This window comes from Rhynchophorus ferrugineus, unplaced genomic scaffold (assembly GCF_030347505.1).
Source record: "Rhynchophorus ferrugineus isolate W39M unplaced genomic scaffold, kcgeb_rfMv2 rfM1, whole genome shotgun sequence".
NCBI classification, from domain to species: Eukaryota; Metazoa; Arthropoda; class Insecta; order Coleoptera; family Curculionidae; genus Rhynchophorus; species Rhynchophorus ferrugineus.
In genome coordinates, this window is record NW_027472580.1 from 28,829,655 (window position 1) to 28,853,612 (window position 23,958).

The 23,958-nt window shown below is 32.0% G+C and overlaps 1 protein-coding gene and 1 long non-coding RNA gene across 6 annotated transcripts in view; one reads left to right on the top strand and one right to left on the bottom strand.

Annotated features, from left to right (window-relative positions):
* LOC143206639 (cAMP-dependent protein kinase catalytic subunit) overlaps window positions 1–23,958 on the bottom strand; it is a 30,099-nt gene extending 6,141 nt beyond the window's left edge. The window contains exons 1-2 of one of the 5 annotated variants that reach the window (XM_076419259.1): window positions 23,848–23,958; window positions 2,127–2,281 (exon numbers count right to left, since the gene is read on the bottom strand). In XM_076419259.1, coding sequence (XP_076275374.1) covers window positions 2,127–2,191 — 65 coding nt within the window. In that variant the 5' untranslated portion in view covers window positions 2,192–2,281; window positions 23,848–23,958. Of the gene's footprint in view, window positions 1–2,126; window positions 2,412–13,903; window positions 14,207–23,847 lie in introns of those variants that run through there. The other 4 variants (XM_076419258.1, XM_076419260.1, XM_076419257.1 and 1 more) reach the window with 4 other exon arrangements.
* LOC143206641 (uncharacterized) lies at window positions 20,455–21,012 on the top strand. Its single transcript, XR_013008484.1, has 2 exons — window positions 20,455–20,577; window positions 20,634–21,012. It is a non-coding gene; the product is annotated as an uncharacterized LOC143206641 (long non-coding RNA).

Sequence of the window (23,958 nt, forward strand, 5' to 3'; positions counted from 1 at the left end):
CTCAAAAGAATCAAACCATTTGATCTTGTGTAGTGTAGTGAGGTATATAACAGGAATAGTAATATAATTAACAATAGTGTTAACACATAAACATAAGACAAATTGTAGGTTGGTTGGTAACTACTAGTAACAATGTAATAAATAGTAATAAATTAAATATATCGACATCCTCCTAACACACACTATTTGGTAACATATTAATTCTGTATACTCTAAGCTTAGAACACTTTTGCGATGGAAAGGCTTCTAATCAGAAGAATATATTGCTGTTACTGTTATATCATTATATTGACATTGTATCACATAGCAATTCTAAGGATAGCTGGCTGAATACTTTTAAAATATAGAAGGAGAATGATCCATTATTTTGAACATGTTTAAAACAACTATCCTGATACCTCCTATAATTTTTTCTATTCTAAATAATTATAGTGTGAGTGATTAGGTAATTTGATCACTTATTTTTAATACAACTCTAATAGAACTAAGATCTTGTTACCATATCTCAGGACACCATTTTAATAAAACGTATATATATGATCTACTGTGATATAACACAATGGTGTCTTTTCACAGATTCATTAAAAAGAAGGCTTAAACCAGTTCTGCTTCACATCTGCCGTATATCTCAAAGAAATCTGCAAGAGTTTGAAATGGGTTTTTGCCAAATTAAAATGTATATTATGGTTGTACGTTGTATAAACTATTTTGTATTAAAATATGACAGTTGATTGTCAGGTATGGAGCGATTTTAATATTTTGTACATGTTGATCAGATAACAAGCTGGGTGTACTAGATCACTAAATCAAAATGAGTTGACCTCTTCAGATAGTGAGCTTAAAGTCGGTGAAAAGAACTTCCTCCGATAAGCATTGGTACCTTCACATAAAGTTTTTGGTAGGTAAAGTTGAGATTGATGAAGAAATTTGTAAAGTCACTTCCAAAAGATGGAGATTGCTTCAAATACATAATTTAAAAGTTTCCAGAACACTAAGAAGCAAAAAGCAGATATGAAGGAAAGTCTTGCCGTCGCACCAGACATTAGATGGTTTATAACTGAACTACAATTAATTACGACCATGACGGATTTTTAAAAAGAAGAATGGATTGCTACTATAGAGGTCATGGAGAAATTTTTAGGCAATTATAAATACCTTAACTAGAAACTCAAGAGATTGATAAAAGCATTTCAAGCTTTAGGTTGCTTAATGAGTCTAAAAGTACATTTTGTTCGTTCCCATCTCGACAACTTTCCAGGAAATTTGGGAGGTGCAAGGTGAACGATTTCACCAGGACATAAAGAAATGGAGTAAATATGTTAAAGAAAATGGGGCGTTTCAATGATACCGTACTAATGCTGAATGCTTCAGGGGGTCTTCCAGATTCCTCCAGCAAGCGAAAATATTCAAAAAGAAGCCTGTCTAAGAAATAGAAAATGTTTTTGATAAACTTTTTGAAAGTGAATTTATATTGGATAAGTAAATACGTACGTTGGTTTGGAAATAAAATAGTATTTTTTAATTCTATTCTATTTTATTTTAATGTAATAGCTTATTTAATACAGTTACTCAAATTGTCAAGAAATTTGCCGTCCTATGATAAATTGAAAGTAATATATTAAAAACAAAATCTAAACTAAACAGTTCTAGAAGAATGAACATCTCATTTGAGCATTTCTAAATTTATAAACCTATAAATTTGCCCTATAAACCTTACTTTAATCTTTCATTAAAAATATTTGTGACAATTATTTTTATATCTTTTACTTATTTTCGCTGGATTTAATGCGGCAAGATTGAATTTCCTTTTATTATGTTTTACAGCTGGCTTGGAAGTGCGTTTTTATTGTGGTACTCTCGAATTCTTGGAATTTTTTGATATTTTGGTGAAGGCTAGCTGCTAGTTAATAGAATTTAATTTATATGTTTGTGGTATCAAAACATGTGATCATTAAAATAGATAATTAATCTGTTGATAGTTTAGGAATTCCATCTAAATTACGATAACTTTTCCGCACTAATTAATCCTGAAAGGCAACTATGTATTTAGTTATATAATTATTAATTATTTTATAATAATATTTAATAACTACTCTTTATTAATATTTAGATTTTTGAACGTTTACCTGCACAGGACCACCATACCAAAAGAACCCGATCCTAGTACCCGAAGCATATCGAAATCATCCATAGTGCAATTTTGTTTCAATTCCTGAGAGAACTTTGCTTCGAATTCTCGTTTGCTTCGTCGAAGCGATTGATCGAATGTCGTACAATGTTTCTGCAATTTTTCGTCCATTTTAGATTGTTAAATAATTTTTTTACTTATCAGAAAATAAAATAAATAAAAGTAAATTAGTTATAGGAAATGTGTCCAATTGACAGGAGCTGAAATAGGGGTTTAATGCATAGAAAAAATAGGAATTTCACGGTATAGGCGACCTTGGGGAAATGTTTTGTTTAGTTCAATCAATGGTAGCGCTGTGATCGCAAATTGTGATTGGCTAGTTTAAATTCCTGGCGCCGCCACTAACATGGAACGTGATTGGCCGATCAAATTGTGTGTGTTGTAATTGGTTTAGTGTCATATCATATTATGTCAAAAATATTATTATGAATATTTTGAAGCTATAAAACCTGGTCGTAAAAATGCTGCGTTATAAATCTTAAAGAAATTCAGATCTGTTACAAAGAACAAGAAGTAATCGCTAAGAACATGTAGCTAGTTCAGTTTAAGGGTCATGAACATGGTTTGAGAATGCCACTTCTATGGTGGTAAGTATTGTATACCTGTTACAATAACTTGATGATGCAAAGACTAACATCATTATTATACGTATTTCTGATAAATGGTCAATACTGATTGTGGATATTATATTTCAATAAGTCGAGTTAAATGGTGTTACACGGGAGGTATAGTGGTACCTGATGAACTAATGGTGGCGCGTCGTACATAAACCTGGTGTTGAGTAGAAATCTTGAACAAATCTTGCGTAAAAGAGAGTTTAGTGAAATTATATAAGTACTTGTCTGCTTAACGATATAATATATTGATGATAAATAGTAGTTCAGTTATTGAAGTAGAAAATGGATTTTTTTATGGGTTTCATATCTTTTTGTTGGTTGAATGTGTTATGATCATTTTTCCATTCTTCAGTATTCCCTCTTCTTCAGAATTTCGAAACCGTGTAGCAGTCAAACAATGCTGTATCGATCTGAACAAGTGATGCTTAGAGAGTGTTGTGTCTGGTTAGTACAATGGGTGCAACAGAAGTTGACATTAAAAAAGTGTATTCTTCACAAATCTTGCAACGTGTCACCTAGTATTGTCATACAAGAGGTTGACTTTGTGTTTGCTACTCGCTATTTCTGGTATTTTTTGTAGCAATATTTTGTTCAATTGTCGTAGGTGGAAATCTGAAATAATATTTTCATTCAGTTTTAGCAACTCACTTCGATAATACACTACACTTCGATGTCGATGTTGATGACCCATAAATTTATACTTTTGGGATTGTCTTAGTAGATTCACTTGTGCATATGATGACACAATGCGCCACAGTTCGTATTTTCCTGGCAAGCATTGAAAATGTTATGTTCGAATTAACATTTTCAATTACTGTTGAGTTTGAGCTGACTTTTCGACGAATAAGCAAATAAGCATTGCTGCTTTTTTGGTCTGCCTGACCGTTGTTTTTTCACTGACATCAAAATCGTTGAAATCAAATCTGACAGTTGTGGTATGACGGATCAGAATTACCAAATGTTTTTAAAAGTATTTGATGGGCTTTAGCGGTGGATTTTTGGAAAGCTAGCAACAAAAGTAATGAATGTCGAAAGTACATTCCATGATTAGAGACTGCATATATTGAATAATGCAATAATGTTAAATGTAAAACTATCATTTTATGTAGATAAATATCAAAACCATCGAACATTCAAGTTAGGTTGTATAGCGATTGTTTACATCGGTACTTTTCACTAATAGATTTCAGTCTTTTCACTAATAGATTTCGTTGATCAAACAGATTCAGAGATTGTCCACATAATAAAGCTTCACAAGAAGACGCTAGCATTTTAAGCTTTTTGAAAATGATCCTTATCTCTATAAAATCGATAATATTATACCTATATTTTTCCACAAATCGATGTATTTTTCAAACCAAAGACTTTTTGGGTGGTTGGGGTAATAAATTCATAAAGTACTTCTAAAAAAATGATATATTCATGAGCACTGACGAAATTCACTCTGGTTGATGGTCAACTTATCATGGCTGATTGCTGTAATTTTTGCTCATATTGTATCAAATAAATTATCAATCTATTTCATTCGATAAATACAATATTTTTTGGATACTTCATTAAAATTGTCATCTCTATTATAATACTAAAAAAAGTAAAGTTCTACAAGAAAATTGTATACAGAGGTATAAAATTTACTGATTACTAATCTGTAAATTATTTTATCAAATTTGATGTGATAAATTGATGAAATATTTACTAATAAATAAAATAATTTTTGAGTATTAGGCATCAATTTAGTTAGGATTTTATCCAAGTACTATATCATGTCATAAATGACGAATATATGGTAGCACTGACAATTTCTAGGAATATAAAGGTGATAAATAGAAATAAATTGGGTTAAAACATATTTTTATGTCAGTTAAATACTATTCTATAAATATTGGAATTTGATCTTATTTGAATGATTCAATTGATTCAACTTAAAATATATTTACAAATAATTATGTGGCGTGAATCAAGATGTATCTTATTATCACACTGAAACTGTACGAAAATTATTCGGCCTAAAAATAGATACCGAAATCAAACATTAATACCGAAAAAAATTGTTTTTAATGCATATCGTTAAATAGAATTAGTTATATTAAAGTGAATTATAAACGACCATCTACAAGACACAACAAGGCAATTTTGCGTCTTAGTAAAATTCCTAGAGTTAGGTATAACGATAAAGATTGCTGTTTCTGGCTATCACTTGTTTTACTTAGTCAGCTTTCTAGTTCAGTAGACAAGGCGAAGGCGAATTAGTGTTTCAAAATAAACTTGAAAGCATCGTACAGAAACTATAATATCCTATAGAAAGACGATTTTCTGAATAAATTCGCTAATGCAAGAAATTATTGAAAGTTTTTGAAGTATCTTCTAGTCTATTAAATTCGATGGTTTTGATGTTCCTTTGACTATATAGTGATGTAGTTATTGAACGTTCAACATTTATCCTGCTAAAGCCCATTAAACATTTTTAGAAATATACGGTGATGATGCTTAGTGGTGATTTTGAAGTCATTGATGAAGAATGGCTCGGAGGATCACAAAAGTTTGAAGACTATGAATTGTAAAACTTATTGGATGAAAATCTAGCTCAAACTGTCAAGGAACTTTTAGAATAGTTTCCCCATATCCAACAGAAAAGACTTCAAAAGGGAAGAATAACTGCGCCAGGATTTTACTTAAAATGCGATTTCAAACCATTTGAACATTACGGTTTCATCGCTTTCGATGCAAAAATAATTTTTTTGTGGCGTATGTTATGCAATGAAAAATAAATTTATTATGAGAATCTCAAGCGCAAAAAGTAGATGCTGAGTGGGGAATATTCATAGTTATTAATGTGTATATGATGGGATCAGCAAACTGTATGAAACTGTTACTCTAAATGTCTACTGACGTCAGTTGAAAACATTCAATGTTTATTGTTGCAAGAAAGACCAGCAATAGCGAGTAACAGACGCTAAGTCATACTCTTGCATGATAATGTTTGGCTACACGTTACAAGAACTGAGAAGTATATACTGTTGCAATTCTAACGGAAGCTCCTATCGCATCCAGTGTACAAACCAGACATAGTGCTTTCTGATTCCATTTGTTCAAAATACATCCAATGACCTAATAATGGCTCTTTTAGATAATATCGCTTTATTTAGACGAATCGCTTCTTTCAGGTGTCCCTGGGTAATAAAGGAGGTAATAAGGAGGCACAGAGTCATTACTGAATTTCTGCAGGGATTAGCCTAACAGAAATGCCGCAACCATTTTTAATGCATGATTTGTTTATGTGCCCGATTTTTCTGAAACAAAAGGTTGAAGCATCAGTGCGTATATTAGAGCTTCGATTTAGAAGAGGACGAAAATGCACTCATCGATCATTTAAATGCTGTTAAGGAATATTTATATAAGTGGTATGTAAAACAAATTCCTGTCAGGTAGTACTCATCTGGAAGTGTGTGATTTTTATTTAAAAATGAATCCAATAACAAACAAACAAGAAATAGGTGCTTAATTTAATGCGATATTAAAAAGAATACAAATAATTAACAACTTTACGGCGCAATATCTAGGAATAGTTCTGGATTATACATTTACACAATCGTATCAAAACAGAAATCATTGTATACAGAAATAGAAAATCACTCATTTTGCCATTCTTCAAAGAAAAGGTGGAGCAAAAGTCCCACTACCATTTTGCTCAATTTCGCTTTAACCATTGTATTGTGTAGACGTCCAAATTTTATTATGGGTAAATATACGCCACAAGAACGAGCAGAAATAGTCACAATATTTATTGAAAATAATCGTTCCATTAATGTCACTCAGCGTACTCAAAATTGCGTCAAAAATATCCTAATCGTTCAGTGTCTCACAGAACCAGAATTTATCGTTTACATGCGAATTTTCGGCAGAACGATACGACAGCAGACAGACCTCGTTCTGAAAGACAACGGACGTCTCGTACCGCTGAAAATGTGGCTCTGATGCGTGATAGTGTTATAATATATAAATTAATTTTAATTAATTTCGAAATGTTAATTGATTTACATATTCATTACAGGTTATTGGTGTATTGTTTGGAATGCAATCTGTATTCACGAAATGTTGCTATCTTATTATCACCTCTTTACATTAAACTTGACCTGATTAAGTGCTTTGTCAAAGCGCCCTATCGCGAAAGACCGATTTCCCAGTATTTAACCAAGCTGTTCCCAAACTGTCATATGCAAAAATCAAAGAAGGAATATTTGTCCGACCTGATATTCAATCAAAATTAATTAAAATTAATGGCTGACATTCAAAGTGTTATTCGCAACTTTCTCGATAACTCTAAATCACCGGATTACAAAGTTACTACCAGATTAGAACACGAATATCTTTTGAAAAACATTTTCTGCACATCTTGATTTTTTCCCACAAAACTTAAGTATATGTCGTAAAACTATACCAAGGATTCTGCGACGAAAGAACGATGTAACTACTCATTCTTTTGAGCTAGGTTTTCATCCAGTAACTTTTGCAATTCATTCTTCGAACTTTTGAACTTTTGTTCCTCCAAGCCGTTCATCATTAACTTCAAAATCACCATTGAATGACGAATCAGTATTACCGTATATTTCTAAAAGTGCTTGATGGGCTCTAGCGGCAGATTATTTCAAATCAAAAAACGAAAAATTAAAAAATGTCGAGATATTGAGTATTCAATAACTACATCACTGTATAGCCAAAGATAAGTCAAAACCATCGAATTTAATAGACTAGAAAATACTTCAAAAATTTTTAATAATTTCTTGCATGGTATGGCTTTAGCGAATTTATTCAGAAAATCGCCTTTCTATACGGTGTGGTGCCATGCTACTCTGCTTTCAAGTTTCTTTTAAAACACTAACTTTATCAGAGTTGTAGTTACTAATACCAACTAGTAGTCAGTGGCCATTCCTTTAGCTTTTTCTACTAAAACAAGTGACAGCCAGAAACAGCAATTTTTATAATTATACCTAACTTTAAGAATTTTACTTACAACTTTACAGTTTTACAAGACACAAAATTACCTTGTTATGTCTTGCAGATGGTCCTCTCTAATTGAGTGTTCACATAATATAATTAATTATGTTTAACGATCGGCATTACAAACTTTTTTTTTTGGTATTTTTTTAGGCCGACTAATTCTCAAATAGTTTCAGTGGATGTATATCTTGATTCACCATACATAATTATTTATAAATATATTTTAAGTTGAATCAGATTGAGTCATTCAAATAAGATTTGCTGCACCCTAATGCGTATAATAGATCTCAAGCAGTATATAAAACTCAATTCATCCTCTGTTAATTAATCATCCTCAGATTCATGCTTTTTAATTCAATAAATGACCATTAATGGCCGAAAATAATAAAATAATGAATTTATTAACTGTTTCGAAAACTATAACCAATTTTAAAAACGGGCTGTTGAATTCAGCCCACCAATTTACCTTATTAACACCTTTTGGTTGGGCACACCCATGTATATTTGTGTAATTTAAACTGTGTATTTGTGATAGAACGATTTTGTGTATAGTTGTGTTTATGTCAAATAAATCAGCACCGTTGCAATAGTCATAATATCCCGCAAAGAGTATATATATATATATATATATATATATATATATATATATATATATATATATATATATATATATATATATATATATGTTTTTAATATACGTTTGTGGTTGTTCATGATTAAGTATAAGTAAAAACGTAAAACCCAACGAGAAATAAACTTTCCTTCTTTGAAAATTAATTCTCTTCTTCTCTTAATTCATTGATGGTGCTATTTTAAGAACTTGTAATATTCCCTATACGTCCTACGATTTAGATCAGACAATATTTTTAGCCAGTCTTTGTTTAGAATTATTACTTAGTCCAAATATAATTTGGTTGCTGTCCAATATGAGACGGACACCTGTGATCGATGAACCCATTCCGTCGTTCACTTGTTTATTTTTAATCGAAATTAACGCAATTGCATCCTATTTCTGGTTTTTTTCATGAAGCAGCGTTTTTTTTGAAGAATACTATTAAATATGGAATGTTCTGTTCAGAGAAAAATATGATGTGTCGGGAGATTATCGTTAGTTTAGAATGATTCATTTTGTGACGGGACATATTAAATGGATAGGTTATATATTTTTGTATATATTTTAAAGTCTCCTTTTACCAACTAAATGTTTATCCGGACTGGACCTACACCCTTAACGTGGGCTCCGAACCACAGTCGTCGGCATTAAGTCTACCGACTGGAGAGTGACCAACTTAAATACGAATTTAAGACTATTTCTCAGCAGGATTCGAACTCACGACTATCGCAACAGTAGGTGGTCCATCCTGTCGCCTTTACCACTGCGCCAACCAAGCCGGTAGGTTTGGTTATAATTTTTATGATATTTGTAACTTTAGAAATGTTCTTCTGATTTTTTAAAGTTCAATCTACTTTTTTGTTGCAGTTTCTAAGTATTTGGTATAAAATCCAATATTCAAGCTTCGATACAGAAACTTCCATATTAGGGGCAACATTATTCCAATAACCGGGTTCTGCAATTTTGATTTTTGTGTAACATTTCTATTTAATTTTAAACATATCTGGATCGATGGCTTTTGCACGCTTTTGTTCATTCATCGGATATATAGGACTTTTTTTATAATTATCTAGTGGGCACATTTCTCATTATTTATATTGTTATTGATAGTTTCAATTTCACAGATAGTTTTAATTGCGTTTGGTTGTAGATGACTTTTTACATCTTGCCCGTTGGGACCATTGTTGCCTTGTCGTGTAGATAATTAAGACTTGCAAGCCCTTACTTCCGAAAGCGGTAGCTAAGTAAAGACATAATCCAAACCCGTGAATTAATGCCTCCTGGAAGGACGAACATTATTTAATGAAGTAAATGACATTAAACGCAAACAACTATCATCAATTTTTCAATAAACAAAGTTTCCTAAAACTTTTTTGCAGTTAGTTTTAGCTAAGCTTATATGTGCGTTGAATTCTACAGCTAAAAGTCAGTTGGTGGAATAGAATGAAGTACTTTTTGAATTTGATGATGGAAGTCGACTTTGGCCCCAAGACAAGTTGGCGTTTGGTTGATATTCATTCCGCAGGTATTCGAAGTAGGTACTCGGAGTTCGAGCAAAAGTATCGCATCAGAATCTGTAAGGCCAGAAAAGGAAGATTTGAAGTGCTCAAAGACCTCTAGCCATAAACTATTCCAATTAGGAAACATTCAAGCTGTGAAACATAGCCTTAGTTCCTGTGGTCGTTTCTTTAGGACGGAGGTGTTGTAGGAATGTTCGTCGGATCGGTCAGTTGGTCGGAAAGTGTGTTTCTCGGATAGAGAAAAGAAAAGAAAGCGAGACGTCGTCGTGGAGGACCCCATGGTTCCAATCCACCAGCGTTGCCAACCTTTGAACTTGCTGTAGGTGAACGTGTGGTGGCCTAGAGGGTCGTAGCATGTATATGTGCTAATGTGACTGAAAAGTGATGATTTAAATCGTCAGTATAGTTTTTTATAGCTGTCGGCACTTCTTTCTTTATGTAAAATAGTTGTTCAAGTAAATAGCTTTTGTGTTTAAAACGCTTTCCAATATTAATACTTGAGATGATGAAAGGACAGAAGCTTATGAAATCTGTCAAAGTTATCAAAGACAAATCACTCCACAAGAAGAGCATGAAATAATTGAGTGTTAGAACGAATGTATTACCAAGACGAAGATGCTAATAAATAAAGAAAAATTTTATTTTTAGATATATACAGTTAATGCATTATATCCATTTCTTCAAGCACATTAAAAAGAAAGAAAAATAATTTCAATTATCCGTACATAATAAGTTGCTGTTGTATAATCAAATTTTAAAAACGTTATGGGGACGCTAATAGGACATGTGGAGGAGACTCTAATGCCATGTTAACACCGAGATACTGCAAGTATTGGATAATAATCGAGCAGGACGCAGATTCAAAAAAACAAATTCATTTGATCTTATAGTAGAAGAGTATTTAATAAAAAACACTAGTTATAGCAAAAAGCTAATTATGGCAAAAATAAACTGTTGGTTAGTCGATAATGACTAGTAACACTGCATTAATGATAAACAAATTGATTTCTTAAAAAAAGAAAGTGGCTATTTAATAAAAAGCAAAATAATATTTTTTATATAATATCAATTAATTTCGACAATTAGTTACATAAAAACTATTGCTCTTATTTTCCATTAATTAATAACCACTATGTGCAAATTTGGATACACTAAAATTACATACATTGGATACATTATGTGGATACATTAAAAATTCATATGGCGAACCTGATGTCCTGGCTCTGCTTAGGCCAAAATAGTTTTTGGTAACGTATGGTTTCAATTAAAACCGTATAATTTTAGAAAAGGTATTTAATATTTAGAGCGTTACAAATCCGTAAATTTATAAAGCATTTTGAATTATTCATTGCGTTACGTGTACGAATGTTGCGAATACTATTGAATAATCGAGCTATTGCTAATTGCTATTAAAGCTGTTTCTATGTGTTCTTTTATTTAGGAGGGGAATATGTATTTGCCCATATTGAAGCTCAAAAATATGCTGTATATATTGTATAATAATAGAATTGTAATTGTTATATAATTGTAAAATGTATTCAGTGCTTGTATGTATAATGATAATTTATTCACTTTAAAATGGCATTCATCGTGAAACATTGCTTCAACAGCAATCGAAATAGCACTTCGAAAAAACGATATTGGTTTGGCAGTGATCCAACTATAGGTCCATTTTCGCATTTCTTCACTATTTCAAAATCGTGTTTCAGCAAAGCGACACAGCGCTGCTAGCTGAACGATTATCTGGTGACTAAGCTGGGTGTAACAACTCTTCTGGTTCGAGCTGCAACCATGTAACCTCCACAACTCTTGCAAATGTGTGGCTCAGTATTTTTACGCGAGTGGTTGATTTTGCCTCTATTACTCACTGCTTTATGTTCATAATTTTTTTCCTAGAAAATACTAGTAAATTATACTGTAGAAAGAGGTGTTTAATATTCAGCATTCACATTTTTCACAAGCTGGAATGAGGATCATCAGGGATAAAATGTGATATATCCTTTTAATTAAACACGCTTTTTTATAGTTCAATAATATAAATTATTAACAACTCGTAGCCAAACTCCGAACATAGTCGGAAACGCCGACTCGGTTGTAATATCGTCGTATTATTGCGATATTCGCGGGTTTGAATCCTGCTTGAGAATGGTTGTAAATTTGTGTTTGTGATTATATATTAGGCAACAGTGCAAAATCCTATAAGAATCCCGGTCATGCCGGTAACCAGGTAAGATCGGATGACATCTGGGGTTATCTCTAAGTTGCTCTCTCGCCAGTTGGTAGGCTTAATGCCGACAACCGTGGTTCGGAGTCCTGGTTAAGGTGTAAATCTCGTCTATATGTACCCTAGTTGGTAGAAAAAAGACTTTAAATATAAAGTGAAGATTCTCGTTTCTCATTCTCCCATTTTCGGAGTTTGCAAGGAATGGTTCATAGGTGATCTTTTATGACAAAAGTAATATTATATAACAGAACATAGGTACAGTTTGCGCCTATTGTATAAATCAGCCTCTGAAACTAAGTGTAATTTAAGTCATATATGTTATATAATACGGCCCTGATTATCCGGCCATCTGTGTAAAAACTACCTGAACGAGTGAGATAGAGTAGCCTCTTCTTTCCGTCAAATAAAATAATATCTTCAAGGTCATTAATAGTTTTTTGTTTATATACTTTTTTTTGGCCTGGAACCGGGAAGGGAAATCCTGTTACAGATACCTGGTCGGGAAGACCCGCAGGAATAAGCGAGTTGGACTGGTTATGTGGAGACGGCCTCTGGCCTACCCATTATACCCCACCCATCAGCTGATCCAATGACTCTAGCTGATACTTCTTACTGTTAGTAAGGAGGGTGCCCCTAACCGCTAACACCGTTAAGAGGCACAAGGGCCAGGCAATGACGTGGCATCGTTAACACATCACGCAGCTTGCGGTACATGAGTTAATCGCTTGTAGGAGAAGGTCGAGACAATTTGGAGTTAGAGCACGACGAAGAGTCGGCTGTGAGTCGAATGAGTTATTGGCCTAAAATATCGGGTAGCTTGGTAATACATCTATCGTCTGAGAAACGAGGAGTTGAGAAATATCTGGAGTAAATCTCGGATATAAAATCGTGAACTTGGGGGACGTCTGTTTCTCTATGAATTTGATTGTTACTAACGAAACACGGGGCATTGATTATTCTCCTGATAATTTTGTTTTGAAAGACTTGAAGACGTTTCATCTGTCTAGGTGAGACGTATTGTAGATAGGAAATGGAGCCGTATAGAACGACTGATCGAACCAGTATGTTGTACAGGAGAGATTTTATAGAGAAAGGAAGCCTGCTGGTCCAGTTGATGAGCGGGGACAGCAAATTAACAATACCTTGACCTTTATGGAGGGATCTTTGTGTTATATTTTTTCCACTTTTTTCCGTCAATATGTATTTTACATATAAATCTATGTAAGCATAAATTGGGTATATTTTTGTCAAGGACTACAGAGCCAGAACGTTAAAAATCAGTCGAATGAAACTAGTAGAACCAAAAATAGTAACTAAAAGTACACGACTGAAACAGTTGATAGTAACTAGTAACAAAATCAGTCGGATCGAAAATAGCGACTGAAAACAGTCGACTAAAACAATCACTGGTAAAAAGTAGTAAAATCAGTCGAACCAAAAATAATGACTGAAAGAGTCGATAGTAAAAAGTAGTCAATTACTAAACAGTCGATAGTTAATTTCAGTCGATAATTCCCAATGCTAAAAACATATCAAGAAAATATGAACAAACTTCTTCTTACAGTAATTATAATTTAGGACTTTATAAATTTCGTCTGGATCGATGATGATCATGTTGTTCCTTCAAGGGCAGACTGATTGACATTCAATAATAATAGTGTCGATGTTTTAGCATCAACATTTCGTATATTGCCTAACAGCTTGTTGATGTACATGACAACAAAGAGAAAATGAAAAACGTACCTTGGTTGTTTAAAAATAGAGCTGTCCAAACAGATTTCTGGACGTTTAGGAGGAACTGCGTCGGAATCGCTAGCTTTAAATTCACATCCGCAGTTTATTTTTGGAAACTTTGTAGCTTGTAATAAATCGCGTCCGTTATACGCGATCGGTTCTTGCAACAAAATAAACATGGAGCTCCGAATGTTTTGCTAATGGGAAAATTTTTCGTGTTATTATTCGTCCGAATGTTACCCATTTATTTTCACGTGCTGACCATCAATATTTTGCTCGGTCAAGACTTCATTTTTCTATTGTTTAGTTATTTTACAAATATTTAGTTCAATCTGTAATGTTTTATTTCGGAAGAAATCAAATAAAAAACATATTCTTTGTTTATCGCGTTTTTTTCCAGTCACTTTTGGATGCCATAGCAACAGAGTCAGATTGCTCTTGTAAGCCAGTAAGTTTTTACGGTTTTTGTAACTTTTGGCCCATTGTTGTCATGTGGTAATGCTGAATCGTGTCTGCATAAAGATTTTTTTATAGAAGAACATTATACTTATATTATTGATCTGCTTTCGTCATTTTGATATCACTGTATTTCGATTTACTTTCTATTGCTACTACCTGTGTATATTATTGATAAAATTAGATTTAATCACTGCATTCTCCATAACACATTTACCTTATCTACAAAACAGTTAATATTAATCTCCTCGTTAAATATTTTAACCTAATGCTCCTGTATAATTCTGAACAATTATAAACATATCTATGCATGCATATCACACCCTACAATTCAATTTATCAGTTTAGCAGTTATGCTCTATTAATTATACGCGCACCTTTAGTTGTCTCCTCTCTCATCACTCTGTCTTAGTAATTGGAAGCATTGCATCATAATCACATATCCTGAAAGTTCATTTAGCCACTGTCACTTTCTGAGTCATTGTTGAAGTCAATCACTGAGCTGTTAATTTCCAATCCAACTAAAATTTGTTCACGATTCCACCATTTGTCAATTTCTTTCTCTGTGTGTCTGATGGAGGGCATCTAAACCGAAGGTGTTATTATAGACAATGCTTTTCTGCACATATCCAAACAGTTCTTGCTTGTCCATTGTAACAATTATTTGCCATTCCTCATATCAACTCGATTGGATTGAATATGCGGTGGTAGGGAGGAAGACGTTATACTTTGTAAAACAGTTATGAATAGCAGTATCAACTAAATGAAATACCAATAGCTTAAAGAAGAGTCAATATATATATATTCTATTACAGGATGGTTAATACAAAAGAAACTATCACGAAATATAACTATATAGTCTATCCAAAATAGCAGTGAACTTATTGTAGTTATTAAATTCGTTTGAATGGCAAACAATATTTTCCTTTTAATTTTATTCCAGTTAAAAAAGCATACAGTGCTGATAAATAAGTTCGAACATGTAACTACATCCAATAAAAAATAATTATTACAATGGATGGCCCAAGTAAAAGTACAGCCAGCATGAGGAAAAAGAGGAATAAAGAGGCAATAATTGAAAATAAGGAACGTTTCAGGCTCTGGGGTCCGCTACCTAATCTAGGTGATTTGACAAATGTTCTAATCAAACTAAAAAAAAGTTGTTGCTTTCGTTGAGAACCAAACCGCGACCTCCGCGTGTGACCATAACTTTCTAACCGCTACACTATACTTTACTTTGTTTCTACGATGTCTCATATCACAAGGTTAGTGCTTAAAAAGCAAATTGAATGGTTTTTACACTAAATTACTTCCGATTTTTCGCTCACTTACAACACTCTATTTCAAGAGGGTTAAACCAAAAGAATCACGAAAAATGACTATACAGTCTATCTAAAATAGCAGTGTACTCACTTATTGCATTTATTAAATTCCTTTCTAATACCAAACAATATTTTCAATTTTCAATTTCAATACAAAACATACAAAGCTGAAAAATAAGGTCGAACATGTAACCAAATCCAATAAAAATATAGATATTTCGGAACAAAAGATGTTGGCAATCGATACATTTCAAAATATCAATAAATCGATATATCTCTTCCACAACTGTACAGAAAATTTTCCATCAATTTTCCAATTTTCCATCTGCTAGAGTAGGATTTTTTCAACATCTGACGTGTTTGTCAGATTTATCTCTCCCTGACTCTTTCACGCCTCAAGAAGGTACGTGGGAAATCATTTTCATCAAGCGAAGAGGTAATAGCTGTTGTATAAGTGCATTTTGCAGACTTACCAGAAAACTGTAGTGATGGAATTCATACGTTAGATGACCATTGCAATAAGTTCAAGTGTAAGTTGTGGAATTTTGTACTGTGAATTAAATTCATCTTTACAATTGTAAATTTATTTTTAGAATATAATTAAATATTATTTTATTAAATATTATTATTAATTTATTTGGAATATTAAATGTATAAGATCGTAGATCAATGTATCGATATTTTTGGCCGTTAGTTTTTTGGTCGGTATATTGAAATTTTTGTTGATCGATCTGTGGATATTTTTGTTAACCGATATATTTCGAAACTGAAAAAAAAAAATGAAAAATATTGCCAAGTATCGATTTATCGATATTTTTCTCTCGAATTCGATCAAAACTGAAGACTTGTTGACTTAGCTTCACTCATGGGATATAATGGGTGTTAGATTATATATTGATAATTATTCTGAATGATAAGAACAACATTCACAATACACCGTTTCATTTCAGAGAAATTATTGAAGAACTGAACGTTTTCGATACTGTTTTATTTTGGGTTAGTGCGCATTAATAGCGCACATTTATTGCAGCCTCCGTACTTAATTTTACCTCATAGTGTTGATTATCTATCCGAGCAGGCCGTCTTGTGCTTCAGTTTGTTTCTTTTGCAAACAAAGAAACGATACTTTATATACGTAAATAAAGTAGATCGCACGAGGATGACTGTATTGGCGAGCGTAAGAGAGACAGGGAGGGAGAGAGCGAGCAAAAAAATATATGTACACACATGCACGATCGGAGGTCTAGTTCCGTCAGCAACCTGGCAAGTTAAGACCAAGAACAGACGTAAAATGATTATTTTTGGATTGGGAACTGGCTCGGATCCAAGGTATTCTGCGAAAATCTTTTTATCGAGGCCGGGTAAACGGCTTTCACTGAACGCGCGATGTTTTTGCCAATTGGGAATTTCCTAGTCGGTTTTCAGGAAACCGACACCGAGAAGGAACGGAACGCTTTTGTGATATGCAAAGTAGTGGGAAGACAGTCAAAGAAAAGAATGTTCAGAGAGACAAAGGGATTTTGGCTCGCTCGGATATATTCAATTTAAATAGTTCTTAATCATTCCTTCTTTAAATAGTAGTTTGCTGATATGCCCCCAAATGAATTTATTTCATTCCGTGCCTGTAGGTCAGTGGAACAGTGTTCTTTAGTTCTTCATGTTTGATTGAACTTAGAGTATTGTAATTATTTTAATTATATTAAGAAAACGTTTTTAGTTGTCATATTAGGATCTCTCCAATCAAAATACAAAATAACAAAACAATATAGAGATTTATATTTAAAATTAGATCCAAGGTTTATTATTGGAAGGGACTTTAATATTAAACACAGAGCTTGGGGTTCACGATTAATAACATCTGGAAAAGGAAATGAATTATTCATAGCAATTAATATTACAAATTATAATTACCATTAAGGGCACCAATCCACTTACTGACCCACCGAATAATAAAGTCTACTGGACTTTTACATTTCGAAAGGCATCTTATCAAATGAAATAAAAATCGAGAGCTTGTGCGAACTATCATGTGATAGTACTCCAATATTGTTAACACTACGCGGGACTATTCTGAAAAAAAAACAAAGAAGCCTTATCCTATTAATAAATTTACAGATAAAGTTGCTTCGAAAAATATGTAAGTCAGTTAAGCCCGGAAGCAGACGAAAATCTTTAGAGACCAATTATCAGAGTCTCGCCTATTAAAAATGATCGAAATGAATAGGTTTTACGCAATGATAAAAAACTAAATTATTCGCAGGACATTTAGCTAACATATTCTAACCGAAAGATATAGAATATACAATAGATATAAATCCTGTTTATCGGCCCGATGTAGTTGTAATCCAATGGAGGCTGTCACATAAATTGATAACATCCTTAATCCTAAAAAGGAATTGACTATATTTCACCTGAGGCTAGAGACTGAAAGATACAGCTTAATAGCTCCAAATCTGTCCATGTTAATTTTTCTTTGCGGTGAAATGAAAAAGAACCTAATTATATCACTTGAAGCAGAATCAGTCAAGTACTTCGGTATATATCTCGATCGTATGTTTAATTGAAAATATCATGCTAGACAAAAAGCAGAGCAGATTAGAGTCAAAGTCAAGCAACTGTACTGGTTAGTCGAAAGATACTCTCAACTTGACCTAAAATCAAAGAGATTGGATGACCTATGTGGTGTAAATATGGGATTGCACTAAAACATCAACCAACTAGTAATCCAACGCAATTAAATCAATGTTTTACAATTAATTACTAACGCTTATAGCTACGTATCCAAAGAAGAGCTGCACGATAATCTCGAAATCAAATGTATATACGAAGTGTTTCAAGATTCCGCCTTAAAATGTGAAATCAGGTTGATAAATCACTGAACCGTGGAAGCAATACGGCTACTGGGGAACATGTAGGAAATCAGAAGTGTGAGGTGAACCTAACTACGCGAACTTGTTTAGATAATAAGTGTATTCCTAAGTAGTTTAGTTTTATTTTAATTTGGGAAATGCATACTGATGTTTTAATACTGTACTCGTCTTGCTTGTCTATTAATGCAGGTATAACAGAATAGTAGCAATCAATTAATTTGTAAATTAAGATTGTACGAGGCATAGCTAAAATAAGATGTAATTACTTATAAAATATTAGGATCATATATAATACTTATAAAAGGCATTTTATGATTATTAGAATTGTAACTTGCAACTGATAATACTAAGGAAGGCTGTGCTAACTATTTGGTGGGATTGAAAAGAAATTTTTCATAATAAGCTGCTCGAACATGCCATATAATTAATTCGACTTTCTATTGTCAACAGCCAATTCGAGCCAATATATATATATATATATATATATATATATATATATATATATATACATATATTTTTGTAGAATGTTAAACAATGTGACCGAATCTTCTCATGTGGCAAGATCAATAGATCGCATTTTCATTTGTGTAATTTAATATTTGAGTCACAAATACGTATTTTAATTTTTAAACAAACGTCACAAATGATGTTTATTCGGGAACTTTAATTTTACTTACTTAATATTACAAAATCTATTGATAAAACTTATCGATTATTTTTGGAACCACATGGTAATGCTGAAGTAAAATAAGTTGGCGTTAGTGCTTTCATGCTTAATGACAGTGAATTGGGCTTCAGAGGTAAGACCCCAAAAGTGCATGAATATGAGGATTTTAAAATTTTAACCCAATTAATTATTATCTCGAAAAATTAATTGCGATAGCCGCGGGTTCGAATCCTGCTGGGGCATGGTCGTAAACTTATGTTTGTGATTGTTTAAAATTTGTGATTGTTCTAGGCAAGCGTAAAATCCGACAAGGAAAATGATCCCAGTCACGCCAGTAACCAGGCTGGGTAAGACCGGACGTCTTCTGGGACGATTTTTAAAAGTTGGTCACTTGCCAGTCGGTAGGCATTAAGCTGAGGACCGTGGTTCGGAACCCACGTTATACTTTAGTCCAGTCTAGATAAACCCATAGTTGGTAAAAGGAGACTTTAAAATATATAAAATAATAATTATAATAATAATAATGTCATAATAATGAACTAAAATATATAATGACATAGCACATATATTTCCGCCCTTTAACATTTAAGATTGCACTATGTCGTCGTCCCAAAAACTGTTAGTCAAGCTAAAACATAAGGATTTTGTTTTGTACGTTTACATTATCACACGTTGCTAAAAATATGCCATTTAGAAAAGAAACGAAAATACAATGAAAACTCAAAATTGAAACCAAGTTCATGGGAAATAGATCAAAGACGTGAAGGACAAGTCAAAAGATCCATTACCATAACGACTAGGTATAACGATGCAGATATTACATATTTTCTTATCAAAAATTGACGAAGCTTCTTAAATATGCTTATGCAAAAGTTTATAGGTGATTTATTTGAATTTTTGAACTCATTAACTTAAATATTTTATTATTAATTAGGCTATATTTTTTGAAACAGTTTATATGTTTTATTTTGAAAACATTAAGTGAGCCAATAGTACACTATTTTATCATAAAACCGAAATTAATTGTTACCAAACTTGTACGAATTTTTCAATATCAGAAATATATACACAGACAATATGTTTTGGCATTGTTAAGATTAAGTGGTTGTCTGTTTTTTTAATTTTTTTTTAAATTAGGAACAAAGCTCTCAATTCACAGTGTTACCACGCCGGTCAATTACCTTTCAGCTTTACCAGATCATTAGGACCACCTTACTTGACGTCAGACTAGACACCGACTGCTGTATTCTATCAGTCTCTGTTTTTGATTGTTTCGCAATCATAAGAAACGTTCTTTAGTTGGTTAAAAAATTTGGCAACTATAAGTTTATTCTGTGTTCTTTGATCACACGTATTTCAAGTATGAATGTATGTTTTAGTTCACATAGGGATATAAATATTTTGTTTAAATAACCTTATTTCAGGAATAAAATTCTGGAAAATTCCTGGATTCAGGAATAAAAATCTGATGAATTCTCCGGCCAAGGAGATATCAAACCCACTTAAAACATGTGGGAACTCACCAAATGGGTGATTGCAGAAGAAGTATTTACCGCCAAGCAGCAGTTAATTGAAACTCTTATCAGAGAATGGCTTCACAACTCCAAGCTCCAGGAAAAATGCCCCGATGCATACAAGCTCTTATTGCTTCAAAGCAATAAACAAATAATAAAATAAACATAAAATGTTTAAAATGACTAAAACAAAGATTGTAAAACAGTTTTGTATATTTTTTTTGTAGTTTTCATGGTCCCAATAGATTGTATCTATAATACAAATAAAAAATATATTACCAGAGAGATCAGCAACTACTCATTTGTTAGAGAAATCCAATTAAATTAGAAAATTAAATTATCTCAATATTGCTCCAAATAATTTAGCCACCCACTGTATATTGTTTATTTTCATTTTTGAGCATATTCTTCATATATGATATACGAGACCATGTTTATTATTACGGAGTAAAATATTTTAGCTCCAAAAGTTATGCGATTAAAAAATAGAGTTTTATAATAGCTAGTAGATATATGTTAATTGTCATAATGTATTTAAATTAATTAATTATCTGAATAAGTAGTTTTTAGGAGTTTTTGCATAAGTTTTGTTATAAAATGTAATATTATTATATTTTTTAAAATGTTTTCCTACCTCATTCATTCTTTTTTAATTGTTATCACTAGCTCTGTATTCGAACTCACGCTTTCACTCGAGCTCCTATGCTTCCATTATCTGATAGTTCCGCCATCTTTTTATTTGAATTAAACAAGAAAAGTTACATTTCTTGTCAATGATGTTTTATTGACATATAATATAATTCGAGAATTAGACTCCAGCCAAGCCAAATGACAGTGAGTGAACGTTTATATGAATATTATATTAGGTACTTAATTTTATGTAAAAAATCGAAAGTATCAATTAAATTGTTAAAAAACGACTGTTAAATAACCGAAACTAACTGTTCGATTGTTTTGACATTGCTTTATACAAATAACAGTTTTCCATTTAGGTGTATTGAGTTATTCATTGTTCGTATACATTGACGCTATTCATGTAAAGCTCAAAAATGTATTTATGACATTCATTGCTTTTGTTTTTTGATTGAAGACATATATAGAAGCTAATAAAATACTTTTCTCTTTTTGGTTTATTTTATTGTTGAGCAAGCTTCATCTTCATCTTAGCAGTTTAAGTGTTCAAGATGTTGTTTCACAAACATATTATGTTTTTCTTCTTCTTATGTTTTTTTTTAATTATGTCTGTGATTCTATGTACATGGTCAACTGTTGAATGATTATTCATAAAATTAAATTGATGTGTAGGTACATTATTTTTCTTATCTATGTTTATAATATAATACATATAATGCTGCTAATATTTTCACATAATACAATCAATAACGTTGCTAGATCGTACGAAATATCTCTTCATTGCTGGTTTTCTTACCGACTTCGAAAAAGGAGGAGGTTCTATGTTCGGCTGTATATATGTTATATTTTTTAATGTATGTTCGCCGATTTCTCCGTCATTTGTGGACCGAGTTTCAAAATTCTTTTTTTATTCGAAAGAGTGCACTTCCGAGGTGGTCCCATTAGAACTAATTCTGGATTTGATGCGGTGAAGGGGGAGAAATCGAGAGAAACCCTCAAAAGTTTTCACATATTTTTTATATAAAAAATCAGATATTTGTGTATAATGTTATTGCTGAGTTGATGTCACGGAAAATCGGAGGTCAGTACAAAAGACATTTGGTTTGATTTTTAAGTACTAACTATAGCATAGAAGACTTCGTAGAAATATTGTAGATAACTGCTTTTCTGATTTTAAATTTAAGAGATTTATAAAGCGTTTAGCTCTCAAAGGGAGGGTAAAATAATATTTTAAATAGATAAATAGATTTAGGTATGTATTAAACCAAATTGTGTGTATATAGCAGAATATAAAATACATGTAGTAGATAGGTTAAATAAGGTTTTTATTTATTTTTATTTAGTTATTACAACAATTATTATGTACGTATTTTATTTGAAAATATTTTTTTTTGTTAAAAGTTTAATTATCTTTTAAGATAAAATTGAACATATCTGTATTTAAATAGTGTTTTAGATGCAGACAAAATAATAGAAATAAATGGAATGAACCTATTATATAAATTATAAATGTATTTGGACTATTTTTAAATACAGATAATATATCGCGGATATAGCGCGGATGACGATATAACAACCTAGATAATGATGTTCACCAGAACATAATTAAAAATTGTATTTTTGGTGCCTGTTTTTAGCAATTTTGATTTATCAGGTTTGGACTTAGCAATTAATATGTGTTTTGAATCATGATCCATTAAGATCCACAAATACTCTTTTCCTCTAGATAATTACAAACATAAATTAAAACACCAAGACTCTGAACGGGATTCGAACCGTAATAATCAGGCTAGGAGCATCTTCACCACTACTCTATTAAGCTGGCTATAAATATTTTTAGTTATCTCTGTTGTTGTTTATACATTTGTTTCAGAGATTTAGGGTATCGAGGAAGCTATTTTGTATAGATAATACATAAAGTATTACTTACCACTTATTATTAATTAGTACTTATAATTAATTGTCCATAATAAATTGCAATTTAAAGCGTAATCAAATTTGCGAATAAGTCATCGTCACTTATTATGCAAACTGATTTTGTTATTTCTCATTGTTATATAATCTTGGACGGAATTTCCTCTGTATGATCAGAGGCGAAAGCTACGAATTTGCGATATCTTATTTAAGATAAAATATAATCATATTTTTATCCAATTTGTCCTTCCGAAATCCTCGTTTAACAAGTATAAGTGAGCATTTAGTTTAAATCTATCAAAATTAATTCAAAATCGTAGTATATTAAGATTTGAAAATATATTTTTGATGCATTGAGTTGAGATAAATATCCTCTTAAACTCTTTCTGTCGACAAAATACGGCAATAATTTTTGCTAAAGCTTTTATCAAACTATATTTCTTTTACAAAAGTTCTCTTTGTCACTAACAATCTGTGGCGGCGTAATAAATGTATAATTATAAGTATCACGAGACAGTCTAAAAATATGTTATACGCTTTATACCTTCTTTAAAAAAAATAAAAGAAAAACATTTACCTTTTTGGCAAACGGCTGAGAGATGATTTAGGACGTTATTTTTTCTGATGCTGTTGCTCCTGAACGTCTAGCTAATACGTCGATAATTTTACAGCTGCTTTCTGTTTTTCT